The sequence below is a fragment of the Centruroides vittatus genome, unplaced genomic scaffold (genome assembly GCF_030686945.1).
Source record: "Centruroides vittatus isolate TY-2023 unplaced genomic scaffold, ASM3068694v2 contig_3157, whole genome shotgun sequence".
NCBI classification, from domain to species: Eukaryota; Metazoa; Arthropoda; class Arachnida; order Scorpiones; family Buthidae; genus Centruroides; species Centruroides vittatus.
The window spans coordinates 30624-46039 of NW_027122033.1; the positions used below are offsets into that span (position 1 = coordinate 30624).

At 33.8% G+C, this 15416-nt stretch overlaps 1 protein-coding gene across 1 annotated transcript in view; it reads left to right on the forward strand.

The window, feature by feature from the left end:
- LOC136973377 (cadherin-86C-like) overlaps positions 1-15199 on the forward strand; it is a gene marked incomplete at its 5' end in the record, with an annotated part of 45611 nt that extends 30412 nt beyond the window's left edge. The window contains 5 exons of the mRNA XM_067268100.1: positions 5445-5578; positions 5656-5699; positions 5786-5858; positions 8254-8316; positions 14774-15199. Of these exons, the coding sequence (XP_067124201.1) occupies positions 5445-5578; positions 5656-5699; positions 5786-5858; positions 8254-8316; positions 14774-15083 (624 nt within the window). The remainder of the gene's footprint in view (positions 1-5444; positions 5579-5655; positions 5700-5785; positions 5859-8253; positions 8317-14773) is intronic.
- Positions 15200-15416: the final 217 nt, after the last annotated feature.

A 15416-nucleotide genomic window follows, 5' to 3' on the forward strand; every position in this document is an offset into this window, starting at 1 on the left:
CCACAAATCTTTCCTTTATATTACCACAGGATGAAACATACCTTATCACAAAAGTTAGTTGGTCAACATATGAAACATCAGGAGTGGAATCAACAATTATACTATAATAAGTTGCAGATTTGATTTCTTCAATTATTTCTGCTCTTACTTCATTACCAATAAGACGTACAAATTTGTCACAAATATTATAAGATAAATAGTTTACATTTCCTCATCCTTGATTGGCATATTTTTGTAAATGTAACTTCAAGAACTCATCATATTCACCTAGATATTCCAAACAAGTTAAATAATTTCCTTTCCTATTGGAATCTTTGCCTTCTTCGTGACCCTTTAATCCTAATCCTAAGCGACTCAATAATTTTATTGTTGATACAATTCTTTTCAACACATCTCTCCAGTAACATTCTCCTTTTTCCTTTTTCTTTAATAGTTGAGTATCAATTCTATTGAATTTGTTGGTCTTTTATACATAGTACACAAGGCTGACGTGTGACGTGTTCTTTTGAAACTTTGTAGTCCAATAAAGTAACAGTAATTAATTTCCAATTTTGCAAACCAGTTATTAATTTAGACTTTGATGTTGAAAAAAGTTTGCAAGGGTAGCAGTAAACACTTGCTTGTTTCTGAAAATACCAGACAATTTCTCTTTTCCATAATTTTATTTGATTTCTTTCTGTAAAAATGATCATAAGAAAGTCCTCTGTAATACACTTCATCTCTATCTTTATACATTGATTTCAAATTCTCTGTATTCCCAATATTTTTTGGTTTTTAAGAATATGGTCAACAATAGTGTAGCACTTCGTGGCTATTTTATTTTATATATATATATTTCTTTTATATCTTTATTGTTTTCCATTTATGTCCCGTTGCAAGTATGTTTTTGTACAGATCCCTTCCATTTCCTTTCTCAATACCACCTCGTATCTGATGGTTGGGTCTTTCCAATGTTACGATTGGTCCATGACAGGATCACGTGGGCCAGAGTGACGTGGGCCGGCGGGAGTTATAAAAGCATGTGTAATGGATGGAAAATAACTTTTTTCTCTGGGTGAATGTACGCCGTGGATGAAAAGAGATATGTAGCAGCGAGGAGAGTCAACCATCGCCAGGGTTAAGGAATATGGTGCTGAAAGGAAATCCATGTCCATCGAGAAAATAACGAATAAGGAGGTAGGAAACATCGTCTAAAAAACAAAGAGGACTAGTTATAATGTAAAGATTGCCATTGATTTTATCGTTACAAAGGAAAACGTGTAAGTTTGATTGTGTACTCTGTTTCCCAGTTTGTTCTTTGTGAAAAATTTTGTCATCTGATTTATACTGCTTGTTGGGCAAAGCTGGGCTTTGCATTAGAAAGGAAATTTGGAAGGGGGAGCATTGAGTAGTATTTTTACTGTAATGTGACCGGTTTTTTGCTATTAACCTGTGTGTTAACATTAAAATTGTACTGCATTTGTTTTTGTATCAATTAAACCTTTGTTTGTCAAGTTACGTTTTCGCCAACTATTCATTATCATTCCTCGTTCATTCATCTTTTGTCAGATACTACAGACCACATGTCTCACGGACTTTACAATAGCATCTGTTAATATTATTGGCCATAAAGCTATATCATTTATTACTTCAATGTCTATATTGAAGCATCTTTCTGGACTATCCGTATCTTCTGCGTTTTCACAGTAGCATTTTCGTTTTTTTTTTTTTTCAGTAGCATTTTTAACCTCTTGATTCTCAACTTGTTCTTCTTTCTCTTCTTCACTTATATGTGGTTCAGAAGAAGTTATGTAGGCAGTTCAGAATTATCTGACTAGATGTTGATGGCAACACTGTATCAGTATATTTAACTATTAAAAATTTATTCAATGAATTTCTTTGGCTTTCAGCAATTTCCAGGTGAAAAATTCGCAGAACACCAAAATCACTAAGGTTGTAAAATAACAACAAAAATAAGCACTAATGTAAGATTTGCCGACTTTTAAGGGGGGTACAATTAATCCTTCGTCAGGATGAGCCTAAGGGAACCCGTGTATGTGGGCGGTTGCAAAGGAGGCAAATGATGACAAGTGCTTATGTGCGGAAAACCATTTATTTGGACAAATTCATGCTTATATCGGTTAGATTGTTCCAAATCTCGGCGATCTTCAGAAACGTGAGAGTTCGGCTGGTTGATCTATCCAGTCCTGGGCGGACGAGAAGGGCCGTTGGACGATGGATGCGAGCGGTGATACACTTAGATGTTCAGGGCGACGACACTACACACACTGTCTTAATCCACAAGAGGCATGTCTGTCATTCCGAAAAGAACTTCTTTTGACCTTGAAGTCCCAGTTTTTATATGTTTTTCTTGTGTACTATCCACCTTGCGGATTGGTCTGTTGTCCCTTTCCTCGTTTCCCAATTGGTCTCCCCTTTGTTTTCAAGCGCAAAACGACACCATGTCAGGTTGCGGGAAAGGTCTGATTTGAGGTGTCTGTTTGACACCCTTTGTCGACTATGCTCCAAGATTGTTGATAGAACCACAACACCTGCACTCATAATTTAATCCGTTGTTTATAATTGATGCATTTTGGAATTCTAACGATCACGCGATATTTTCCTATCTCTTCAATTTTTCTCCTTTTCTGAAATTGTTTTCCTAAGTTGAATTGTTTTCCTTTGAGTACTTGTGTCAAACTTATACCTCTTTATGAGCGCATGTGTCAGAGTTCTACCTTTGGACTGAACATTAACAGGTTGTTTAACACACGTTGACGTCGTCCTGAGACTCGTTGTTTACATTTTTTGTTACGTTGTTTTGATCAAGAGTTTTTTCCCTCTCTCTCTCTTATATAATTTATCGTTATTTTTTTCACAACATAATTCTGCATGGTTGGGTCTTTCCAATGTTCTGGTCATCTGGGTCCTTACACTAACATATCCTTTTATTATTCCAGTTGCTGCTAAAACAACTTGGAACATGACCTTTCCACTTCCTTCCCTGGACATGGGAAAATCATGCTCCACATTTAGGGAAAGATGTTCTTGTTTGGACGTTTAGTCGAGAATGTCCATTGCTTCCCCAACTTAGTCCTCAGGGCTTCTTTCTTTTCTTTTGTTCTAAGGATTGGTCATCACCACCCAAGGAGAAAGAGTTAAAGAATATTCTAGAAGCGATAGACAATGAAACAAAGAGTAAAGAAAGGAAATTAAACTAAATTAATAGTCACAAATATACAAAATATGGCGTATGGCCACACCTGCAACACAAATAGCTAAGACCTCGGGACCCTTTGTATTCCGGGGCCCTAAGCGGCTGCTTAGTCGACTTACTGCTTAATCCGGCACTGACCATACTGTACATCAGGATGATCTGGATTTATTGCATACTCACTAGAGACATCCAGCATTGTTTTATCACACCTGGAAAAGAAGAATTTGGTTAGATTCATTTCTTCATAACTTCCACAGATTAAAGTTAGATGGAAAACAACTGGATTATTGTATTTCTTTCAAAATTCTAGTCTCGTTTCATGTATCATATGATCTAATTCCCATTTAAAAATTTTGAGATGAATTTAAGGTGGCAATCATCCAGATGACAACAATCCAATTGACACACAAAGATAGTTGCCCCTAGGCGTAACATGTTTCTATCATACCAAAATTTTCTGTACCTAACTCAGTTTAATTTTCTAAGGGTGTTAAAAAACGTTTGATTCACTCTATATAATGTATATAGTATACATATACAGGATATCTTCTAAAAAGCAATCCAGGCTAATAGCTAAGAAAACTGCCAGATTTATGTAAATGATGGTTGTTTTCATACATTATTGAGCCTGAGCTATTCATTGGTGCATTATTACTTCAATTGATAAGCCAGGTCTGGAAGTATAAGTGAATTTTTCCCTACCCCAAAGAAAGAGGGGCTAAAATTATCTCAGCACCTATTACAGATAGAACTACAGTTCCAATTGTAAAGTTGCAGAGAAGGTCAAAATCAACACATTCCACATTTTGTTCAATTAGAAAAAATTAAGAGGATGCATTGATCATGTACACCAAATTTGAAAAATTTGTAAATTTAGCTTCCCTGTAATGCTGAACTGCTTTGTAAGTGTTTCTCAAGCTTTAAATAGTTTGTGATAAAGCTTCCAGCAAAGAATACATTTTGGGTTTGTTAAAGATCTCATAGGATAAAAATATAAGGCTATAATTTGGAACTCAATATTTATTGTACCCAGGAGGGGTAAAACCAAAAAATGAGAATAAAACAATTTTTCCAGATCACAAACAACAAACATACATCTAAACAAACAAAATTACTTTATCACATTCTACATCAAATGAGCAATTACTTATTGTGACATTGTCACAATGCTGGGCTGCAATTTTTAATCAGCTTTTAATTTAAAAAAATTGTGATTTTCAGTCTGAACCAGAAGTTTGTATATATTTAATCAGGGTCTTCAGCCCATAAACTTTTATATTTTGGTCTGAATTTTAGTGATGTCTTGTTGCTGTACTGTATATCAAACTTCTGAAAACAATCAAGTGGTGCTGGTCATCTATCTAACTCTGTTCTGAAGAAAATTTTGAATTGAATTCACGTGACTTCTGGTCCAGGCTAGAAATTTTTAAATAGTTAATTAGGGCATCCAGTCCCTAAGCTTTCCATATCTGGTCTCAATTTTTATCTATCTAACTCTGTTCTCAATATTAACAAAGGACAGTCATCAGACAGACAGCTGGAAGACAGTGAGAATGTAAAGGTCTGCAATTTGAAAATTTCAGCTCAAATATGTAAACACTTCCATTTAGCAATGCCTTAAAAAAATTGCTCAAACCTGTCTCCATTAAATTTCAGTATTATAGAGAAACATTATACAGTAATTACTGCAAAAACAAGAACACTTATGGGAGATGTTCATATTGATGTAAGTTCTTTTTATGTTTTGATTTAAAATACATTAAAATAGCTTAATCAATTTATTAATTTGATATGTTATTTTATATAACACATCAAATTGAAATAATTTGAAACATTTAAGTATTTTAAAATACAGTAGAGCGTCATTTATCCAAAAGCCGGTTAACTGAAACATTGGTTATCCGAAAGCTTTCCAGTCAGACTGTGTCGTGCTAATCGAACGTTTTGATACCAGATTAACTTCTAAAGTATAATTTTTTTGTTTTTATATTTTTCAATATATTTATTTTGTTTGTACAAAATAAAGAAATAATTTTTAACAATACAATAGCCTCCATTATTATTATAAAAATTTTCGTTAGGCTTAAAATCAATGAAAATTGAACACGAAGTGACACGCAATGGAGAAAAATTTCAACATCGGCTGGGTTAATATATTTATTCGTACATAATCAATTATCCGAACTACCCCAGATCCCAATTGATTCGGATAAACGACGCTCTAATTGTATTTATCTTAACATTCTAGAGACATACTACAGAGAAAAACATAAATAAGACATTTTGGGAAGAACAAGAATCATATATTCTGGTAGCTACTATTGGAACTTTAATTTTTTGTATGTTACTACTACTAATTGTTTATTACATTCGAATTAGCAGGTAAGTTTCTCTATAAAATATATTTTGTATGCAATTTAATACTGCTTCATTAAAATTATATTTTTTTTATTTTCTAGTTACAAAAGACTATTAAAAGCAGCAACTGCTAAGGCATATACTGGTATGGTTATAACTGAATTTTTAGAAATTTTTAAATGTTTGTATCTATAAGCATTACCAAAATTTTAATTTCTATATTTCTTTCAGATGCAAATGATTATAATATGACAAAAGAAAATACAACTATTGTACCCAATACTAATCTTCATGCTATGCAAGTGTAAGTAAACTATGCTTATTTGAAGATACAAACAATTTATATAATCAGCATCAGTCAGCTTTTAATTTTCATTTCACTATCACGTAGTAGCATGATCTTTTTAAATATATATTATATTTCTATAATATTCTTAACATTATGAATTTCTTCAGTAATTTACTTTTCATTATTCAAACTTTGTGCTTTTCAAGTAGAAATGTTTTTATTTTTTTAAATTCTAGTTAATTTTAAAGTAGAAATATTGTATCATGTACATTGAAATGTGTTGTCCCACAGTGAAAATTTGACTCTTTCAAGAGCCCTCTTTCATTTACTCTTGAGGTGACAGATTTGAGTTGCTTGATACAGCAGAGAAGCAAACTGAATCACTTTGAAATGATATTTGATCCACAATATCTGAAGCTGCCTACAAGTGTTTCAAAAGATCTCAGAAAAATGTCGTAATCAGTTGTTGAAGCAAACCATTGAAATCACAGACTGTAGAAGGGCAGCAGAAACAGTTGTTAACAGACAAGAAGTAAAGTGACTGAATGCAGAGTTCCAACATGGAATGAGCAATGCAAACAATGTGAAGTAGAATTTAGTAAAGGATACACAAGGAACTTCTCACAGATCATGAAGTTTAAAAAGCTGTTCATGGCCCATAAAGGTAACATAAAAGATAAGTATGAGAAGGAGTTGACTGATCAACAGAGCATTAGAAACAGGTGGAAAGAATATACAGAACTATATGCTTGCAGTCATGGGCCTGTACCACCGCATGGAAACAGTAATCCAGATTTAGAGCCACCCATATTGAAGTCAGAAGTGATCAAAACAATGAAACAACTAGCCAAAAACAAAGCATCCAGCATAGACAATATTCCAACAGAGTTACTATAACCAAAATTTGTTAAATCCATAATGGCTCTTTGTCTGGCAATGTGGGAAGCTGCACAATGGCCACATGATTGATTTTTTTCCAATCTTTATCCCTATACTAAAGAAAGGTGACTCCTATGACTGTACAAATTATTACGCAATAGCCCTTATTCCACATGCAAGCAAGATACTTCTCAAGATCATACAAGAAAGGTTAAGACCAATTATTGAAATGGCACTTCCAGATGTGGACGAGGCACTTGATCAAATTGCAAATTTGAAGTGGATAATAGAGAAAGCTCATGAATTCCAAAAGTGCCATTTCACATGTGCTTCATTGACTATAGCAGGGCATTTGATTGTGTGAATTACAATAAGCTTTGGAAAGCCATATAGAAGTTTGGCATCTCATCATATTTAGTAAAACTCAAAGTCCTTGTACACCAATCAGGAAACCACAATGAAGACAGCACATCGTTACACAGATTGGCTGAAAATTAGTAAAGGTGTTCAAAATTCAAAAATGCGCTTCCACCTCAATGTTAAAAAGACCTAAGTGATGACAACAGACAAAACAAGCCAGACTCAAACAAAAATAGACATAGAAACTATAGAACATGTCCAGGATTTTATCTTTTGTGGGTCAAAAATTGAGTGATGGAGAAGTAACACCTGAAATCAAGAGAAGAATTTCATTATTAGGAAGTGCAATGCTAAACATGGAAAAAATTTTAGAGGAGCAAGGTTATTCAGATAGTAACTAAATTAAGGCTTGTTCAGGCTTTTATATTTCCCACAGTCATGTATGGTAATGAGAGTTAGACTGTAAAGAGCCAATAGAAGGATAGATACATTTGAATTGTGGCACTGGAGGAAGCTGTTTCTAATACTATGGACTGATAGGGTGACTAACAGGAAAGTTCTAGACTGTGTAAAATTTGACATATCCTTAGAAGAAAGAATATCTTTGCTCAGACTCACTTATTTTGACCTTGTAATGCAGTCACAGTCACTTGAAAATTCATGATGTTTGCCCTTGTCAATAGTAAGAGAAGGCCTGGTCACAAGAGAATGTGCTGGCTTGATACCATCAAAATGGACACTGGAATGACCATGAGCCAGTTGATAGTAGCAGTACAAGATAGGAAACTGTGGATGAAGCTTGCCAAAAGGGTCACCAACAGTCTTGAGCAAATGAATGGATAACAACATCAAAATTCACAAGAATCTTAAATGAACAAAATTAAGTTAGCATTAAAATAAAGCTAACTTAGAACTTTAAAATGGGGTGACAAATATCACTATATGCAATTCAAAATCTTAACAATATTGTTATCAAACATAAGTGAAGGTAAATGATTTTTTTTAATTGGGAAGGTATCAATTTTTATGAATTCAGATTATGTATTCTTTCAAACAAATTAGTTACAAATGATATTAATTGACACTAAGATTTGTATTTATGTTTTAACAAATTTTCATCATGCATTAAAATATAAGATTGAAAAATTAAATTTATTTTCTCTTATTTTAGATCTAATCCAATATGGAATCAAGATGAAATTGTTAATAAGTGTTTTTCAGAAGAAGCTGAAAGGTTGGTAATACTGTTGTTAATGATAAAATTGGAATTTAATTAAAATGATACTGTTTCATTAGAAGAAAGAAAATTAATATTAATAGATTCAATTATATTTTTTGATAATATATTTTCAATATTCAGCATACATTTATAATTTGACTCTATTGTTTTGAATAGAACTTTATCCTCTCTAACATTCATTTAAAAATAATTGATTTCTCTTAGTAATTTATAAAAAAGAAAATCATTTAAAAGATAGTTTTACATTTCAAACTGCATTAAGTTATCCAAGATGGTAACAAAAGTCTCTCCCAGCAAATTATTTCAAAAACTAACAATTATACTGTAGATCTTTTGCTAATGTATACTCTGTCACACATGCCCTATTTTCATTGGGGACAGAATTCTCATCATTGTTTAGTGCAATATGAGAGGAGTTGGATGAACAAGTGATCTAATTTAATAATGTCAAATTCTGTTAAATAAAACAGCAGTAACCAAAACCGCTCTCACATTGCATTTCCGTTATGCAATGAAGCACTTACCTGTCATATTTGACAGCCTGTTCCCAGGATCCCACTTGATATTTTGGAATACACTAAAAGGTAATTAATAGTACATATTGATGATCATTCAGCTCCTAACAAAACTAGGACATTGAGTAGAAATTCTCATTATGTTTAGTGTATACCTAGCTAGTATATATTGGAAAAAGAAATACCATGATTGGCCTATTAGTTTTTGAAATAATTGATTAGAAATAAACTTTTGTTACAACACTTACAATAGGAAAATTTGTTTTTCAACAAAAAAATATATACTATAAAGAATAAAATCAAAAGTTTATAAGCTTGTATTTGAATTATTTAGTAGATTTTTAAAAATCCAGTATGTTTTATATAGAAAATAATCTTGAAAAACTGAGTATTAAAGATATCAGAACATAAGTAAGTTTTTTAAGATATAATTTTGTCATGTTATTTGATATTTTATATATTTTCATTTCATATTTGCATATTATTTAAACTATAGTTGTATGGGTGTGTGTCTTATTCACTAAAGTTTTATTTTTGTTGAAGGTCAGTTCAGATTTTTGTCTTCTCATGATCAATCGTTGAACTTCAATTGAACCTGAAATCAATACTGCACTTGATTCTTTTTTCTTAAACATTGCTTCCTTCCCTTCCTCTCCTGTGGGAGATCAAAGAGAAAAACTTCCTCCTGGAACAAACTGTAAGTTAGCCGACTTCTGGGGGGATCGTTAATCCTGCAACAGGATGGTCTAGGGTCATTCGCATGTGGGAGTGGGGGAGGTGACACAGACGACAAGTGTCTCACAAAAAGTCGTTTATTTAGACATAAAAGAACTTACACCTAGTACAGACTTCTTCTCAAACGATTAGAAAATTCAAAAAGTCTCAGTCTCGCTGGCGTTTTCCTGATGTCTTCTACTATAGGCCCCGGGGCAGCAACAGGTGGAGATGTTAGCCTCTCGTCACTGGTGGTCTGTCTTTAGTGGCACTAATTAGCAGATCAGCGCAATGCACAAAAAATAAATTGTCTTTGTGCGCGTATTAGCCGTAAGTAGATTCATAGTTCTGTCTGGCCTTTCTGCGCCCAGAAGGAAAAAGACCCCTTGTCTCTCCCTCTCCCTTTTTTGTCTTGTTCATCTGATTGGCTCCGCATCCCCCCTCTTTCTCTTTCTTGATTGGTCCCTCGCCTGTCTCTAGGCGAAAAATGACCCCTGTTCGAGTCACGAGAAAGAGCTGCTTCGATGAATCTAACTTGATACCGTCCGTTACTTCTGGATGGGAAGAATTGATGGAACTTTGAAACTTGCACTCATATTTTCCCTATTGTTGTCTAGTCGGCCAGGTTTTCGAAATTTAACGATTTGATGGGATGTTCCTTTTTATTAAAAACCTTTCCCTTTTCCCAAATTTCGATGATCTAAATTTCGTATACGAGCGACTTATCAAAGGTCCATCTCTGCTGGTGGACACTCGACTACCACCTTTAATTATTACAATTATTGCGTTTTATTTTACATTAGGCCCTTTTTTCCTTTCGACGTCCTTTTTTTTGCGTTGTGGTTTCAAATGACTAATGTCTCTAATCCGATCTTTGATCAGTTTTTGTCTTCTTTAACAATGGACAATTTTCTAATGTAAATGATTAATGTCAACCTGTTTTTGGGACTTCACAAAAACCATACATTACCATCATTCTCTCACATTTGGAGATGCTATGAGCTCAAAATGTTCTCTACTACTTACTGAAAAATTATAGATGCATTATTTTAATTGAAAGGCATGACTTTTCACTGTGGGTGACAAAAGTTGTCAATGATGGCTATCTGGATGGACCAGAATTTATTCAACCTGTTAAAAGGATATTGGTAATGTGATACATTTCCTCTTGGTGACTTCACACATGAGATCATCTACCTATGCCATTGGATATCAGACAGTCATAATAATTGCACAAGTGGACTCTGCTGTCCTTCTTCATAATTCAACTTACCTATACATTAAATTTCAATGCCACTTTTTTTCATTTTCACGACTAACTGCTTTCTGAAAGCATGTGTGATCAGTAAGATTTTTTTGGTAGGAGAGTTTGTGCTCCTCTATCAAGTTTATATCATGGAAACACACTTTCACCAACTGATCCTTTCAATGGAATACATCTTCAAAGCAGGTTAGCAGTGCCCTTAATTGTTGCCTTTGATCAACAGATAATTTCAAATCCATTGTGACTGCATTTTCATGTCCAACTCCATCTTTCTAATCATAATAGATGGATATGGACCACCAGCAGCACCTGCATACTATAAAAAAGGAGGGCATAGCTATAAAAAGAGCATTTTATGTACATTATGTATATATATAGGTATCCCTTGATTAATGCAGTTAATTAATCCCTCAATACTTACCACATATATCAAAATTATATTGATCAAATAGTGGTACCTCAGTACTCAACCAATCAATCAATATAATGGTGTGCATAACTATTTCATTGTCTCTCTAGCAGTCAGCCGAGTTGCACACTTGTGTAATCTGTGATTATACAATTATACAGTAGAAAGATACTCTTGGGATGCCTTCTTTGATGAAACTTGAGCTGGGATCAGACATGCTCTCTAGGCATTTGACCACACAATATCTCAAAGCAAGATAGATAAGCCTGTTTGTTGGTTGGCTACTTCCATGTACACTCAAAGCAAGAAGGAAACAATGGTGAAGGCTATTCCAGTCCTTTCTCTTGGTAGGGACTGGAATAGCCTTCACCTTTATTTGCTTGAATGTTCTGCTAAATCTCTTAATCATTTTGTTGCTCTGGGGATATCTAAGAGTGGAAAATCTGATCTCAACATCCAAAGATTTAAGCAAACTCTATGTTAAAACCACTGTAAAATTTATATCTTGTTCACAGTTAATAAGCTTCAGGACATCTGAACCAAAGTGTCAACATGGCACTGGCATTAATATTATATACTGGGAGCCATCTAGCACAGATATCAGTCAACACCAATCAACATTTTGTGGCAAAGGCCACAAAATGTTGGTTGGTGTTGGTTGATATCTGATGAGAGATCTAAAGGTCCTGTGGTGTCCATTTTACTGGATTGAATGATCATTTCAGCCTAGTCAAGGATATTATTAGAATCTTATCAAATATCCAAGATTTCAAAGCCATCTGATACTTCAACCACTATGCCAGACCAGTAGGAAGTCTTACAGATCCATCTTGTTTTTCTTTATCCTAGATCAGGGATGGCGAACCTTTTTGAGTCCGTATGCCATATTGTAAGCATACTTAGCTTTAAAGATGTTAATGTGTGTCAAAGTCTTTAATTTATTTAAATATCATTATTCGAAGTCTAACGAATACGCTTTAATTCGAATAAATGTAAAAAATCTGATTGAAAAAAGGATGATCATGTGATAAACAGAAAGGATGATTGAAAAGGACAGAAATCATATGATACATTACGTGCCAGATGATTTCTCTTACGTGCCACTTTGAGCACACATGCCATAGGTTCGTAACCCCTGTCCTAGATACCTAGATCATAAATCCTGGTAGGTGATCTCATTTAGTCAACAATGCTCTCCACAAGTAGAATCCATTTTTCCTTTCTCATCATCATCTCTGTTCTAGGTAAGAGCTCTCAATAATCATCCTACTCTCATTGATAATCTTTTCCACCATTTTGGCAGTGTTGGCTGCAAAGTCTTTCAGGTGGAGCAAGATCCTTACTCCCATAGGTGATTCATCTGGAACTGTACATGTTACATCTGGAGTACCCAGGACAGAATCTCCCTTGCTTAACATTCCTTTAATGTTTGGCAAGGGAGATTCTGATTCAGATGTGTTGTCACTTCCATTCCAAAATGCATCCTGAAACTTAACCATGGTTGAGATGACTCTATATTTGATTACAGTTATTCATCAGATAAGATTCCAATGTCCACACAAGAATTTACTAATGGAGGAAGCAGCTTTCCTGCCCCTGTCAGTGCTATATAGTCTCTGACCTTACTCTCACATTTCCTTTCATTCCTGGGTGTCTTTACATCAGATCTATGCTCCATTGTTTGTATTCCATTCTCCCTTTGGGATATGTGGATAGCTGTGTGCAAAGTGGCCCAGTTGAAACTTAATTGGTTCATTTTTCTACCTACCAGATTACTCACTCTTGCTGCAGGATTCAACTTCCATCCAGCCTCTTCTTGAAGCACATCCCTGTTCCTCTTTATTTGCATGACAAAGTTACTGGAATGTGCAGAATCTGAATGTATCACTTGAAATTTTTTGGCAAGCACCATTAGTTTCTCTGCAACCAATCTTATTCTTCTACACACTACATAATCTCTCATCTCAGATTTAGTTGGGATAGAAACTGATCCTATCAGCCACTTGTTTTGTAAATTGGGATCAAGTTTCTGAGGTCTGTTATCCCATCTTAACAAACTGTTTTTAATACTGTTCAGGTGACAGTTTTGCTTCCATTAACAATTCCATAATCTTTTAAATTGTTTGGACAATATAAGATTCTTTGCTTTCTCTTTTCATTTAGCAGTAATGCAAGATAAGAATGTGAGTTCTATATTTCCAGCTCCTGAATCCTGAAGGAAATACAGTTAGTTAAATTCCATAATGAGAGGAGACTGAAGGTGTGCCGCCACAGTTGTTTCTATATGGCATGCCCACGAGTGGCCAAGTGGTCTTTGTACTTTGAACACTGGGAGTTCAGTCATGGGTTCGTGCCTTGCTCGGATGGCCTGGCCACGTGAAGTTTTCTGGTTTTCTCCACGTCTGTAACACCTAAATAGGGGCTAGTTTCCGTTAAAAAAGACCTCCTGGAAGGCATTCCCCCCTAGGCAGATTGCCCAAGTGTTGCATTGCCATTACTTGACAAACAACAACAACAAGTTTCTATATGGCTCTTCCTGTGGGCTTTTAAAGAATCCTTCCATCCCATGAGGTTCATCCTAATTTCTTTCACAGTCAGCATCTGTATCCCATACCCCTTTGCACTCTTCTCATATGCTCTGCATCCAGGCTTTTTTTACTACTACTAATCTGATATTTGTTTCTGCCAAGTTTGAACTGTCCAAATCTGTTTAATTGAGATTGACCTATTTGGTCATTTTTATATAGACTGAAATATTTCTGTCTTTCTTTGGAAGCATTATGTCTGGACATGTTTCATTGTTTTTCTTGATCTGCAGATCAGGCACACATTATTATTGTCCTTAGGACTCATACAAAGACATTAACTGATTCTGTCAACTATGCCACTAAAAGTTTTTTTCTTACCTTTTTTTTATTGATATTTATGCCTTCTGATGATTGGGTAGCCTTCAATGATTTTAGATGCAGTCTTGATTTTGAGCTCCTCTCAGGTTCAAAGGTCAAGTCACCTTCACCCACTTGTTGCATAATGTCGTTTTCTCACATCTGTAGATGTGATAGATTATTATATGCTTTGTGAGGAAATAATCATGATTTTTGGTATAAAGGAAGTTGGTGCAGTTTCCCAGAAAGATCTATCTTAATGCCGATTCTAGAAATAAACACAAAAAGCCAGTATGCATTATAGAATTTATCGTGATAAGTCAATCATCTAATTTTCCTTCACTGCATATTTTATCAGAATGAATTTTTGTTAAACTATGCTGTTTTATACAAAAATAAAGAATAAATAATGAAATATTATCAAAGTATGAAAAACAGAACATTTGTATGATAGTTTCTTTCGATGCAACAAGCATAATTCTATAACTTACTTATATATAAATTTTCAATAAATTAATTTTTGTTATTGAAATTTTCTTAATAGTAATTAGAGATATTACTGGCTTAAGTAATGATGATTAATTACAGTATGAGAGATAAAACCATATAAGTTCATTAATTTTCATATTATTAATTTTTAAAAATTTAAAATTTTTATTTTCAGTGATAATGGAAGTCAGAATTCTTTAGATATTAATGACGTCGAACCCAACTTATGTAACAATGGTGGAAAAGATAATCCTATTTTTATACCAGACAATGAAAATGGTGAAGTTAAAAGCTACAATAGTCAACAAATGGACAGTTTAAATGTATGCGACGAAGGCTACAAAGGAAGTGAAAAAACAATTAACTTGAACAAAATGGATTTATTGAAAGCCGTCGATAACAATTGGAGAAGGAAAAATTCAAAAAACGATTTTAATACTAATTTGGCAAGTGCTCCCAGTTTTCAAGATGGAGATCTCTATTAAAAATCAAGTAATATGCAATTGAATTAGTTCAGTTGCTAAATTCAATGGGAGAAGTGTAAATAAACTGTATTTTTAATAAATTTAATAGCTGTCAAATTTTAATTGCTCTGATAAAAGGTTTCTTATGTTTATTCACTACTGAAACTTATCCTTATATGAAGCAAATATAGAATATTTCTGGCAAAAGTTAAATTTTTATATGTAAATTATTATTAAAAGTTTTAATATATGAAACATTAATAAAGTAATTTTATAACTGGATATTTTATGTCAACTAAAGTTAAGATCATTGATAATGCTTTTACTTTAAAATTTGCATAAATATTTTTTATA